The sequence below is a fragment of the Anolis sagrei genome, chromosome 4, assembly GCF_037176765.1.
Source record: "Anolis sagrei isolate rAnoSag1 chromosome 4, rAnoSag1.mat, whole genome shotgun sequence".
NCBI classification, from domain to species: domain Eukaryota; kingdom Metazoa; phylum Chordata; class Lepidosauria; order Squamata; family Dactyloidae; genus Anolis; species Anolis sagrei.
Window position 1 is genome coordinate 206522710 of NC_090024.1, and position 12910 is coordinate 206535619.

Below are 12910 nucleotides of genomic sequence, written 5' to 3' on the forward strand. Positions count from 1 at the left end.
GCACAAGTGTCTTCGGAAATTCTCAGCTGCAACTGTTTCCCACAGTTTTACGCTACATGTTTTCAAACACTACATTTTATACCATCCAAGCATCTGCATTTTCAGGCTAGGTTCTGGGGAGCCTAGATACATGTTGTGCCAAGTCTTGTCCTCGTCATTTGGCAAGCAAACAAGTAAATGACACAAAACTGATGTTCTTTCTTTTCCTCATCCCTAATTATTTGAGCAAGTGCAGTAGTACAAGTTTTTTTTAAAGATCTTAAAGATCTATGATTCTTGGTGAAGTACATCTTCCCCTGCTAGATCTATACCTGTTTGAAAGAAGCCACCACTGGGAAAACAGCATGTCCCAGTGTAAGCAAAGAAGATAGTGAAAGCTTGTATCTTCCAACAATGAAGACAAAGATATGTGGGACAAGGAAATGTCAACTGAAGGGGGGGGGGGGTACAATGGATAGGACAAAAAACTAATAGGAAAAATGACAAGCAAAATGGAAATTAACATTAATTTATCTATAATCTAAATGGGATGTGTCCTCTGTACACAGGAGCTCAAATGAAAGGGATCTAATCTACAAAAATGTATGCCATTACAAGTCTCTTTAATCTTTGAAAGAGTGATTAAAGACTGTTTATAAAAATAAACGTATTTTTTATTAATACAGGGTTTAGTTGGCTACTAGTAATCCATGTCTAGAATGAATTTTCTGTGGTTCGCTGGGTTTTAACTTGTCCAGCACAGTAATTAAATGGAAACTCTTATATGATAATTTTCTAAAAGATAGTATTTTCTTAGTATCTGAATTATGCAGCAACACGACACTTGGATACATGTTTTAAAATAATGTGGGGTTCTATACCTCTTTTCTTCAACTCCTCGACTTCAGATATTTTCTGTCCTCAGTGTTTGAGACCAAGGAGTGGTACAACAGTAAACAATGACCCATGCCTAACACTTGGATGTTATCTCCACTCTTTGATGTTTATTCCCATTATCTTTCCTTTCATTGGCCTTAACCATTAGTACCAGAGTTGTCCATGTAAGTCATGCCCCAGAGTGGCTTTTTCAGTCAAATTTTAAATTTTACAGCATAAGTTTGGGTAGGGCTGCTGGGAAAATCGTTAGGAGAAAATGAAGTACACAATTAGATTACCTGTCTTTAATACCTTCAACAATGGCTGGAAGACTGCATTATACCTAACTTTGATTTAAGATCCTTTTAATAAATTAGACCTGGTTTAGTAAAAACTAAAGCTTGTTTTTAGAAACCAAGACTGGGCAGTAGTGTCATATATAGATGCTCTCAACTCTTCTCCCCATTGAATATTACTTTGAAATCAACATATCCAATTAAACAGCAATCCAAGTTATTATCAGTCATAACATCTAAATTAGGTAGAGTTTCTATTCTTCTTGCATATCTAAGCAAATTCTAAGAAATAAATACACAATGCTTAATATTTGTATCAAATAATATTCTCCTAAGTTGTGATGCATGGCAGTATTTCATTTGTTCCTGATGTTTTCTAGCAAGATGGGCCAAGAACCACAATGATGTAAGGCTAGGATTGCAGGCTACTAGCTATTCCTTTGATGCCTTCCAGCTCCTCTAGAAGATCCCTTATCTATATAAATAAAAATGTAATGTTCATTTGTGGGATTAACATAACTCAAAAACCACTAGACAGATTGACATCAAATTTGGACACAATACACCTATCAGGCCAACGAGTGACCATAACTCATAAAAACACTGAAAAACACAGCAGAAGGGACTTAAAAAGCAAAAAAACCCCACCCAAAATACTTTACAACGCATGCGCAAAACCACATATATACACAAACACACATATACACAAATATATACACACACATATACGCATATATACACACACACAGCACATATACACAGACTGGGCCACAGCAATGCGTGGCAGGAGATGGCTAGTCTTTACATAAAGAGGCAAGAGGAGGAGAAGATGAAGCAGCAGGCCATTCTCAGGACACCCTTGTAGAACAGAAGATGGTGGTAGTGATATGCAAAGGTGATAGGAGTGGGAAGAGAAATGTGGTGATAGCAGCACTTGCAAAAAGAGAAGCTGGAAGCTGAATTCTTCCTTTCAGGGACTGACGCTAACCCAATTTTAAGGACTCCTTGGAGTCAAGGTATTTTGGAAGAGGTAACTAGGAAAATTGCTAAGGCTCAGTGATTTTTTTCAAGCTCATAACTACATTCTATGGAATCTATGAATCTAGAGTGGCATGACAGGTCTCTGGCACAGATTTCCAAATCCCAGCATAAAAAGGAAGAAAGGAGGGAGAGAAAAGAAAAGAAATGTGGCAGCATATTTAGGACTAACTATGAGCTTTCATGGATATAAAAGCATTTTTCAGATGTAGCATAATGATATAAAGAACTCAAGTAGAAAGCATATTTATACAGTTGTGAAATGAGATAAAATGCAATAGGACCTAGAAAATCCCAATATTTTCCTTTGCCCCTTATGTCACAGGGCTTGACAAGGTGACACAGGTTTTTCTGATCTTAGTGATTTATAGTGGTCAGCTAGTGTTAGTGTGACAGTAATACCTCTCCTTACCAAAAGTTTGTTTCCCTGGGCTCAAAATCATCTCTTGAGACAATTTCTAGATATGTAGTACTGAGAAATCTTGTATTAATATATGTAATGTGCCATGAAGCCATTGTACTTCTTAATACCTCTTCTAAAGAATTTGAATTTGAATTTGTGAATATGGTCTATAGCAATTAATAGCATTCAGAACACCCTATCTATTGTTTACTGCTAACCAGTCTAACACAACTGCTTAGACCCACAAAATAGGGAATCTACAGCCCATTATGAATTTATCCTTTTCACAAGCTCTGGGAGACTGGCATTTATTGCCTTTCAATCTCAAAATTGTAAGCAGCTACTGTACTCACCACAGGATACATACTATGGATGGTAATACAGGAGGAACAAGACCCTGCCACAAACCTAGATGCCAACTTTGTCTCCACGTCTACTCGGGGAGCAACATTACAGGGTCCAGTAACATCATTCACAACAAAAACAACAATGCATGTGCAAAACCACATATATACACAAACACACATATATTCACATATTCACAAATACACACACATATATACAAACACAAATACACAGACTGGGCCACAGCAACGTGTGGCAGAGGACAGCTAGTATAGAATATACAGTTTTCTGATTCAAATTTCCCGTGCCCGCCAGGCCGCTCCCCGGATTCAAACCTGCAACCTTTTGGTTAGCAATTTCAGCAGTTCAGTGGTTTAACCCACTGCACCACTGGGGGCTCCTAATTGTATTATTATTATTATTATTATTATTATTATTATTATTATTGTGGGATCACAAGCCGGAAAAAGTTACAGAGAATGAACACGCCAAACTCCTCTTGGACTTCCAAATTCAGACAGAGTTTTGGAGCATAATATTCCTGACCTCACAGTCGTGTTAAAAAACAAAGTATGGATCATCGATGTCGCAATCCCAGGGGACAGCAGGATTGAAGAGAAACAACTGGAAAAGCTGACACAATATGAGGATTTAAAGATCAAACTGCAAAAACTCTGGCACAAGCCAGTCAAGGTGGTCCCAGTGGTGATCCGCACACTGGGTGCAGTGCCTAAAGACCTTGGCCTGCACTTAAACACAATCGGTGCTGACAAAATTATCATCTGCCAGCTGCAGAAGGCCACTTTACTGGGATCTGCACGCATTATTCGCTGACACATAACATAGTCCTAGGCACTTGGGAAGTGTCCGACGTGTGATCCAATACAATAGTCTGCTGTGGACTCATCTTATGTTTCAAATAATAATAATAGTAATAATAATAATAATAATAACACAGTCCTAGACGCTTGGGAAGTGTTCAACTTGTGATTTTGTGATACGGAATCCAGCATATAGATCTCGTATGCTGTGACATACTGTGCTTTTATGCCAGTAAAATAATATTAATGTGCATACTGTTTATTATGTACATAATAGTGCCTAGTGATATTCCAGATAAACACATAATTGAACTATTCGTCCCGATGGATTTCACCAATGAAGGAATATATACAGAATATTGAGACTCGAGATGTGCAAGAATGGATGCATTCTCATTATTATCAAAACTGTCCCATTCTTTTAAGACGCAAGAATGGGAGAGCGAAATGGAAAAAGAAAATGAAGGAAGACTGCCTTTTCTAGATGTCCTAGTCATCCGCAAACCAGATCAACAATTGGGTCACACCGTTTACAGAAAACCCACACACACAGATAGATATCTCTACATAAAAACTCCAACCATCACCCAAGTCAAAAAAGAAGCACCATTAAAGCCTTGGCAGACCGTGCAAAAAGAATCTGCGAACCCCACCTCCTCCAAGATGAACTGAACCCCCTCAACTGGGCTCTCCAGGCCAATGGATACTCCACCTCAGACATCAGAAGAGCTGCAAGACCAAGAACAAGCCATGAGAAAAAAGATGAAGATCCACCCAGAGAAAAAGTGTTATTGGGAACCACTGACCGCATAAGGAAGCTGATGAGGAAACACAACATACAAACTATCTACAGACCCACCAAGAAAATCCAACAAATGCTACGTTCAGCAAAGGACAAGAGGGATCCTCTCACCTCTGCAGGAGTCTACCGTGTACCATGCAGCTGTGAACAAGTTTACATAGGGACCACCAAACGCAGCGCCCAGACACGAATCAAGGAACATGAAAGGCACTGCAGATTATTTCAACCAGAGAATTCAGCCATAGCAGAGCACCTGATGAACCAACCTGGACACAGCATTTTATTTGAGAACACAGAAATGCTGGACCACTCCAACAACCACCATGTCAGACTACACAGAGAAGCCATTGAAATACACAAGCATGTGGACAATTTCAACAGAAAGGAGAAAACCATGAAAATGAACAAAATCTGGCTACCAATATTAAAAAAAACTCTAAAATTGCAACAGCACAACAACAGGAAGGAAGCAGGCAGGGACATCTAATTACCTCTCAACAAAAGTTTGCCCCAGGCGCAGTCAGGCCATTGAATGTTAATCAAGGTGGTCAGTTGAAACATTCACACCTAGCTCCAGCAGAGAAGAGCCCTTTGTCTCACCCTGGTCATTCCACAGATATATAAACCCTTTTGCCTAGTCCCAACAGACCTCACTACCTCTGAGGATGCTTGCCAAAGTGCAGGCGAAACGTCAGGAGAGAATGCCTCTAGACCAGTGGTTCTCAACCTGGGGTCCCCAGATGTTTTTGGCCTACAACTCCCAGAAATCCTAACAGCTAGTAAACTAGCTACGATTTCTGGGAGTTGTAGCCCAAAAACATCTGGGGACCCCAGGTAGAGAACCACTGCTCTAGACCATGGCTTACAGCCCGAAAAAACCTACAACAAACCAGAGCGAAAGGCGCTGCCCTGCTTGCAGTTCCTCCGCCGACCGCGGGGGTCGCTGTGGGAGAAGCGCGCCTGTCGGGAGCCTGGGCAGGGGAAGCGCTGTGCGTGCGTGCGTGCGAGCGAGCGGCGTCGTCGCGCGGCTGCGTTTGGCGCGCGGTGGCGGCATCCGCAGCAGCAGCAGCAGCAGCAGCGTCCGCGGCCCTTTTCTCTCCCCTCAGTCCTTCCTCCTTCCTTCCTTCCGGGAAGTCTCTTTCTTCCTGCCGGGATGTCGGTGGTGGGGCCCGGAGGCCTGGGGCCTGTGGCTCAGGGGCTGAAGGAGGCGCTGGTGGAGACTCTGAATGGCATCCTGTGCCCGGTGCAGGGGGTGCGCGCCGCAGCCGAGGAGCAAGTGAAGGTGCTGGAAGTGACAGAAGGTAAGAGGGAGCGAGCGAGTGAGGGGCCTGGGCCTCCTCTGGGTGCATCCACACGGTAGATTTAGCGCGGGTTGGCACCACTTGAACTGGCAGGGCTCAATGCTATGGAATCCTGGGGTTTGTAGTTTGATGAGGCGCCGCATGGCATGGCGCCTCATCAAACTACAAACCCCAGGATTCCATAGCATTGAGCCCTGCCAGTTCAAGTGGTGCCAACCCGCGCTAAATCTACCGTGTGGATGCACCTATAGTGAACCTGAAATAGGCCAGTGATGCTGATGACAGTGTGTGAACATCATCATACTTATTTCTTACCTTCCTCTCTCCAAGAACAGACTATAAGCCTGAGGGCAGGGCATGGGTTCATTATTCATTCCCTCACAAAGTATCATGTACAGCAATGGTGCTGTTTAAATACATGATGATAATAATAATAATAATGTATGTACAGACTTAGTTTGTGCTTCACTATACAGTCAACCCTCCTCATTTCTTGTTCAGACTTTTGCGGATTTGATTTAAAATGCCATTTAGGAGTTTCTTCCTCCAGTCCTGTTGACAGGACCTAGAGATTTCTAGAGTAAACACCTCTCTGGGGATAGAGGCCCTGCGATGCAGTTCTGAAGTTAGTTTCAACTGGAATTTGATCATAAATTCAACCAGGCCTTTCCTCCAACACACTCTGGAGCTGAGAGTTCCACTGCTGACTGTGGGAGCTGTTCAGCAGTGGAACTCTCTGCCTCAGAGTGTGGTGGAGGCTCCTTCTTTGGAAGCTTTTAAACAGAGGCTGGATAACCATCTGTTGGCGGTGCTTTGAACACAATTTTCCTGCTTCTTGGCAGGGGGTTGGACTGGATGGCCCATGAGGTCTCTTCCAACTGTATGATTCTATCAACAATAGGCAACTGTATATTGTGGGAATGCTGCTTTAGACCAGCAGTATTTTAACACGGTCTATTTATTATTTACCTCATTTCTACCCCGCCTTTTTCGACCCAAGAAGGGACACAAGGCAGCTTTCATATCTGGCAAAAATTTAATGCTGCACAGGTAAACAATAAAACACATCTCATAAAAATATAACACATCTCATAAAAATAAAGCATCATTCTCAACCTGTGGGTCCCTAAGTATTTTGGCCTACAACTCTCAGAAATCCCAGTCAGTTTACCAGCTGTTAGGATTTCTGGGAGTTGAAGGCCAAAACATCTGGAGACCCATAGGTTGAGCACCACTGACCTAAAGAAAAATTGAGTTTTTAGGAGCCTAACGTAACTGTTTTAATGGATAATCTTAATGGCCTGAGGTTCAGGAAAAATTTTTAATGGTATAATGTTTTGATTTATTAATTTGTTAAATTTGTTTTGTGTAGTGTGTATTTTTGTTTACTATGCTGTATTTTATGTTATGTAATTTTGTTGCTTTTAACTATTGTACTCCGCTTTGAATCACACCCATGGGAGAAAAGCAGGATAATAATAATAATTCTGGAAAACCAAAATTCCTATAGATAATAGTAATAACTTATTATTTGTATCCCACTTTTCTCCCACAAAGGGACCCTTAGTGGCTTACAACATGTTAAAAGCAATACAAGTCCAAAACTATCAGCATATATAACACATAAAACCATCTATAAAATAAAACATAAATAAGCATTTAGAACCAAATACATTTCTGTAAAGTCTCCAAATATGTATTCCAGACACATTATGGAATCCTGGGTTTTTTAGATGTTTACTTGTTTTAACAACTGCAATTTTTTTTAATCTGCAGTTCTCCTGTGTCCCTGACCCCTGCAAAAGGGGAGAGCTTACTCCATATGGAACCAAAAATCTTCTTAGTATCACCATTAGTTATGGTGTGTGTTATCCTGTGAAAATTCTATAGTAGATTTCCCCCATCAAAGTGCATGTATGTATGTATATATATATATATAGGGAGGGAAAGAGAGGAATGGTTCTGTTTGAAGGTTTTGAAATAGCAGATTTTAATTAGCAAATGCAATTTCAGTCTTTTCCTCTTCTTGGTCCAAAGCATTTATTATAAATGACCAATGAGGAGAGAGCAGAAACTTCTTGAAATAGCAAGCAGCATTGTGTGGGTGGTCAGGATTGCTGCTGGGCCGTCATGATGCAAAAATGTCATAAATGCAGGTGGAGCTGCATTTTTAAAAGACAAAGCCACAGCCATTATCAGAAGCAGGTCATGGCCAATTTAGTACTTTTGTGATACTGTGATTTGTTTCAAAAGTTTGCCCCAATATTTCTTTCTGCATATACTTTGCTTCTGAAAATGACACACAGATCTTGCGTTTTATAGTTTTATGCTGTTAGTTCAAGGAAATCTTTTTTCAGGCCATCAGTTTAATACATCTTGCAGTTGATACAACCTCTCAGTCTAATCTAATGCAACATAATTGAAGATACCTGTAGAATGCAAAGGTGGATGTTATTGTTGAGTTGGGGGGGGGGGGGGAGAGGCAGAAGAGGTAATCTTACCAGTTATATGAACCCATAACAGGGAAAAACATTATTTACCTAATTTTGAAAATGCCCATATGTATTATAAAAGAATGAAGTAGTTGCTTGTTTTCAGTTTTATTTTATTGTAATTTTCTGTTTGGGCTTGGCGTCGTGTAAGCTGCTCCAAGTCCCCATTGGAGAGATAGTGGTGGAATATAAATAAAGTTGTTGTTGTTATTATTATTGTTATTATTATTATTATTATTGACGCCTCTGTAAGATTCAAGAAGCCCATGAAGAGTTTATTGGGTGACCCTTTCATGGTTCACTTTCAAAGGATTACATTTTATGTTTTCTTTGTATCTTGTGTTGTTTTATCTGTTCTTGCTCTATCTGTTAGCAGATTTATTTGGTAACCTGCATTTCCAAGAAATGCTGGATCAAAATGAGCAAGACTTGCTCTGTTTTTGACTTCCATGTGCCCATTCACCCACTACAGAAGCATCATGTCTCTAACATATTTCCAGTAGTTTGCCAAGTATCCAGAGCTTGTGGGTCTGAACTATAGGCAAAGCTTGCATGTACCTGGCAGCCAAAACGATGAGCGGATTGCTACTTACGTGTAAATGAGATTTCCTTATTGTAGTAGCAACCTGAAGTTTGAAGAGCTTGGTGTCCCATTATGTGATGATATAGTATGAACAAGGAATCACCATGAGGTAGTCTGGCCTTTCTAACTCTTATCTGCCTAATGACTATCAAATTTTCTACCTGTTTTTTCCTGAATATGTGATTGGGTTTTTTGTGGGTTTTTTTTTACACTTTGGCTGAACTTATAGTATAGTATTGTTTTGAAAGGGAAAATGTAGGGAAGTTGACACTAGTTTGCTTTATATTGCTCAAGAAGCCTGCTCAAACTTCCGTACAGTGGCCCTTATTTCTCATGCCAGTAAGGTAATGCTCAAGATCCTGCAAGGAAGACTCCAGGAATACATGGAGCGAGAGTTGCCAAATGTTCAAGCTGGGTTTAGAAAAGGCAGAGGAACCAGAGACCAGATTGCCAATATCCGCTGGATAATGGAGAAAGGCAGGGAGTTTCAGAAAAACATCTACTTCTGCTTCATTGACTATTCTAAAGCCTTTGACTGTGTGGATCATAATAAATTGTGGCAAGTTCTTGGTGGGATGGGCATACCAAGCCACCTTGTCTCTCTCCTGAGGAATCTGTACAAGGACCAAGTAGCAACAGTCAGAACTGACCACGGAACAACAGACTGGTTCAAGATTGGGAAAGGCGTCCGGCAAGGCTGCATACTTTCACCCAACCTTTTTAACTTGTATGCAGAACACATCATGCGATGTGCGGGGCTGGATGAATGCAAAGCTGGGGTGAAAATTGCTGGAAGAAACATTAACAACCTCAGATATGCAGATGACACCACTCTGATGGCCGAAAGCGAGGAGGAGCTGAGGAGCCTTCTAATCAAGGTGAAAGAAGAAAGCGCAAAAGCCGGGTTGCAGCTAAACGTCAAAAAAACCAAGATTATGGCAACAAGAATGATTGACAACTGGAAAATAGAGGGAGAAACCATGGAGGCCGTGACAGACTTTGTATTTCTAGGTGCAAAGATTACTGCAGATGCAGACTGTAGCCAGGAAATCAGAAGACGTTTACTTCTTGGGAGGAGAGCAATGTCCAGTCTCGATAAAATAGTGAAGAGTAGAGACATCAGACTTGCAACAAAGATCCGCCTAGTCAAAGCCATGGTATTCCCTGTAGTCACCTACGGATGTGAGAGCTGGACCTTAGGGAAGGCTGAGCGAAGGAAGATCGATGCTTTTGAGCTGTGGTGTTGGAGGAAAGTGCTGAGAGTGCCTTGGACTGCGAGAAGATCCAACCAGTCCATCCTCCAGGAAATAAAGCCCGACTGCTCACTGGAGGGAAAGATACTAGAGATAAAGCTGAAGTACTTTGGCCACATCATGAGGAGACAGGAAAGCCTAGAGAAGACAATTATGCTGGGGAAAGTGGAAGGCAAAAGGAAGAGGGGCCGACCAAGGGCAAGATGGATGGATGGCATCCTTGAAGTGACTGGACTGACCTTGAGGGAGCTGGGGGTGGTAACGGCCAACAGGGAGCTCTGGCGTAGGCTGGTCCATGAGGTCACGAAGAGTCGGAGACGACTGAACGAATGAACAACAACAAGCTCAAGAAGCCTTGATCCCAAGGCTCTGAATTGTGTCAGAACAGCTGGCTGTCATTGCAATACCAGTTAGAATAGTCATTATAAATGGTATTAGCCTCATCAGTTACTTAGATGTGAATATTTCTGGACCTTTTGCTGCTCCTGAAACCCTTGATCACACCTAGGATCTTCTTCATTTAGTGCAAATCGTGAATGTTACGTGTTTACATTACAGAGCTGAAGTATCATTAGAGATAAATTTACTGTTACTGTTAGAAAATGTCAGTGATCTTGGAAGCTGAAGGTATAGCTTGAGATGAAAGTGTGTGAGAGGAGTTTGCCAAGAGGGAAATTTGCTTGTACTTCCAGCCTTATAGGTGTCTGCTATCCTCACTCTGAACTCATCTTCAGTTGAATGCATATAATTATGGACCCAGTTCAACAGATCAAAGCACTAGATAGCATTTCAGTCAGTTTTGTTATAACTGGAATAGCAAAAACAAACTCCAAAGGCTTTACACACTAGTCTCCACTAGTTCTCTAGAGTGTTGAGCAGACAGCTATTGCAACAAAGTGATCAGAGAAAAGGAAACCAAGACCAATTGTAGTGATCTGTAACTACATATTTTGGCATAAATATTTTCCTCTTACGTAGATTTTAAAAACAAATGTTATGTGAACTTCCTGTCTTAAATATTATAATATTCCATAATCCATTTTTTCATTTCCTGGGGGGGTGGGGATCAAAAATTGCTCTGGCATATAAGGGATAAAAATGTTTGAAATGTCCCCCCCCCCCCCCCAAGTTTTACCTTTCCCTCTGCCTTCACATCTCTAGGCCAGGAGAAAGAAAACCAGGCTTCTCTGGTGTTGTTCCCTGTAGATGCCGAGTATAGGAGAAAGGCAAAAAGTTCTACAACTGAGCCAGACCCCAGGCTACTGTGAGAGCCAGAAATCCTCTCACATTCCCATCTGCTTACCACACCAAATAACCATCCTGCTGTCCTTCTCTTGACTCATCTGTTTGCCTGCTTCTCTTGCCTTTAGGAGCTCTGCAAATTGCCACCAGGAGATCCTCAGGCAGCAAGTCTCCAGGGTCTCTTTCCAGCTTGCAGGAAGTCAGTAAAGGGGGCAAGAGGAGACCACTTTCTTTGGGTTCCTCCCTGTCATGCCCACCTTGAATGCAGTATTGCTTCATCACCAATAATGTATTTCTATCATGCTATTGCTTTTGTTGTAAAATATAGTCTAATTACTTTTTATTCAAAAATATTTTTGTCTATTATTTTACTTTTAGGGGAACTTTGAAAATAACTAAAAATACAAAAAACTTTTTTGTTTCAACTAAAAACACAAAAGTTTTAAATATCAGAAATTAGACATTAAAATTATATCACCAATATCCTATTGTTAAATTACAGCACTGAGGAAGGGACTACTGAAAGATGATTGTTTAATACTGTCAGTCAAAGGGGCCTCTCTTTAGAGCAGGTGTTAGAACAGGTGAAGATTTTGTCCCTTGCGATGTTAGAAGTATACAGAATAGGACTGACATCCATGTTTTATCAAGTTCTTGTGAGATAAATAATTTCTTGATACAGTGTCTTTGAATTTTGAAGGTAAAAAGAGCACTTTTAACTTATCTCAGAAGCAATGTTGAAATTGTGAGACATAATACTGCCTGCCATCTCTAATTACAACCTTGCTCTGAAATGGAGCTGCCAATTGAAGTTTCATCACTGCCCTTGGAGGCAGCCTATGTAGTATCCTGATAATTTAATCCTGATTTGACTTCTCTAGAAAAGGCTGCTGATGAACTAATTGAAGCTGTTAGAAGCAAGATTTATATCTAACTCTTGGCTTATATGTATATTATCCTGTATGTATTTTAATGTGTTGTTTTCTGTATGTTGTTTTAGACTTTATTATGAGCATTTAATCCTTGCTGTTAGCCGGTCTGAGTCCCTCTACGGAGGTAGAGAAGATCCGGATATAAAAGTTTTAAATAAATAATAATAAACTCCAGGTGCCACCCTTCAACATTATTTCTATCTTATCCTGATGATCTTATTGAATCACGTTTGTCAAAAACTGGTTAAGACTTTCACAGGTTCCTTGAGCTAAGATTATTCTGATGCATATGTTAACAAATAGTTAGTGGTCATATCATGATTCCACTGACTTGGAGGGTAAAGGTAAAATTGCTTTGTAGTTCTCATTGGAGGTTTTCTGGATCTCTTCTAGTATAGCCTAAACACAGTTCTGCGGAGGGAGAGCACTCGGGGATCAAGATTCAGTCCTGAGTATGTGGTGTTCACTGAGCCTGGCTGATGGCGCCTGCACTCGGATAAAGGCCAGTTGTGCAGTTTTTTACTATGTCTTGGCTTCTGTAGTAACT

The 12910-nt window shown here is 40.9% G+C and overlaps 1 protein-coding gene across 2 annotated transcripts in view; it reads left to right on the top strand.

Annotated features, from left to right (window-relative positions):
* The first annotated feature begins 5595 nt into the window (after positions 1 to 5595).
* Positions 5596 to 12910, top strand: part of IPO9 (importin 9) — a 36287-nt gene continuing 28972 nt past the window's right edge. The window contains exon 1 of one of the 2 annotated variants that reach the window (XM_060772437.2): positions 5596 to 5861. In XM_060772437.2, coding sequence (XP_060628420.1) covers positions 5714 to 5861 — 148 coding nt within the window. In that variant the 5' untranslated portion in view covers positions 5596 to 5713. Of the gene's footprint in view, positions 5862 to 12846; positions 12866 to 12910 lie in introns of those variants that run through there. The other variant, XM_060772438.2, reaches the window with a different exon arrangement.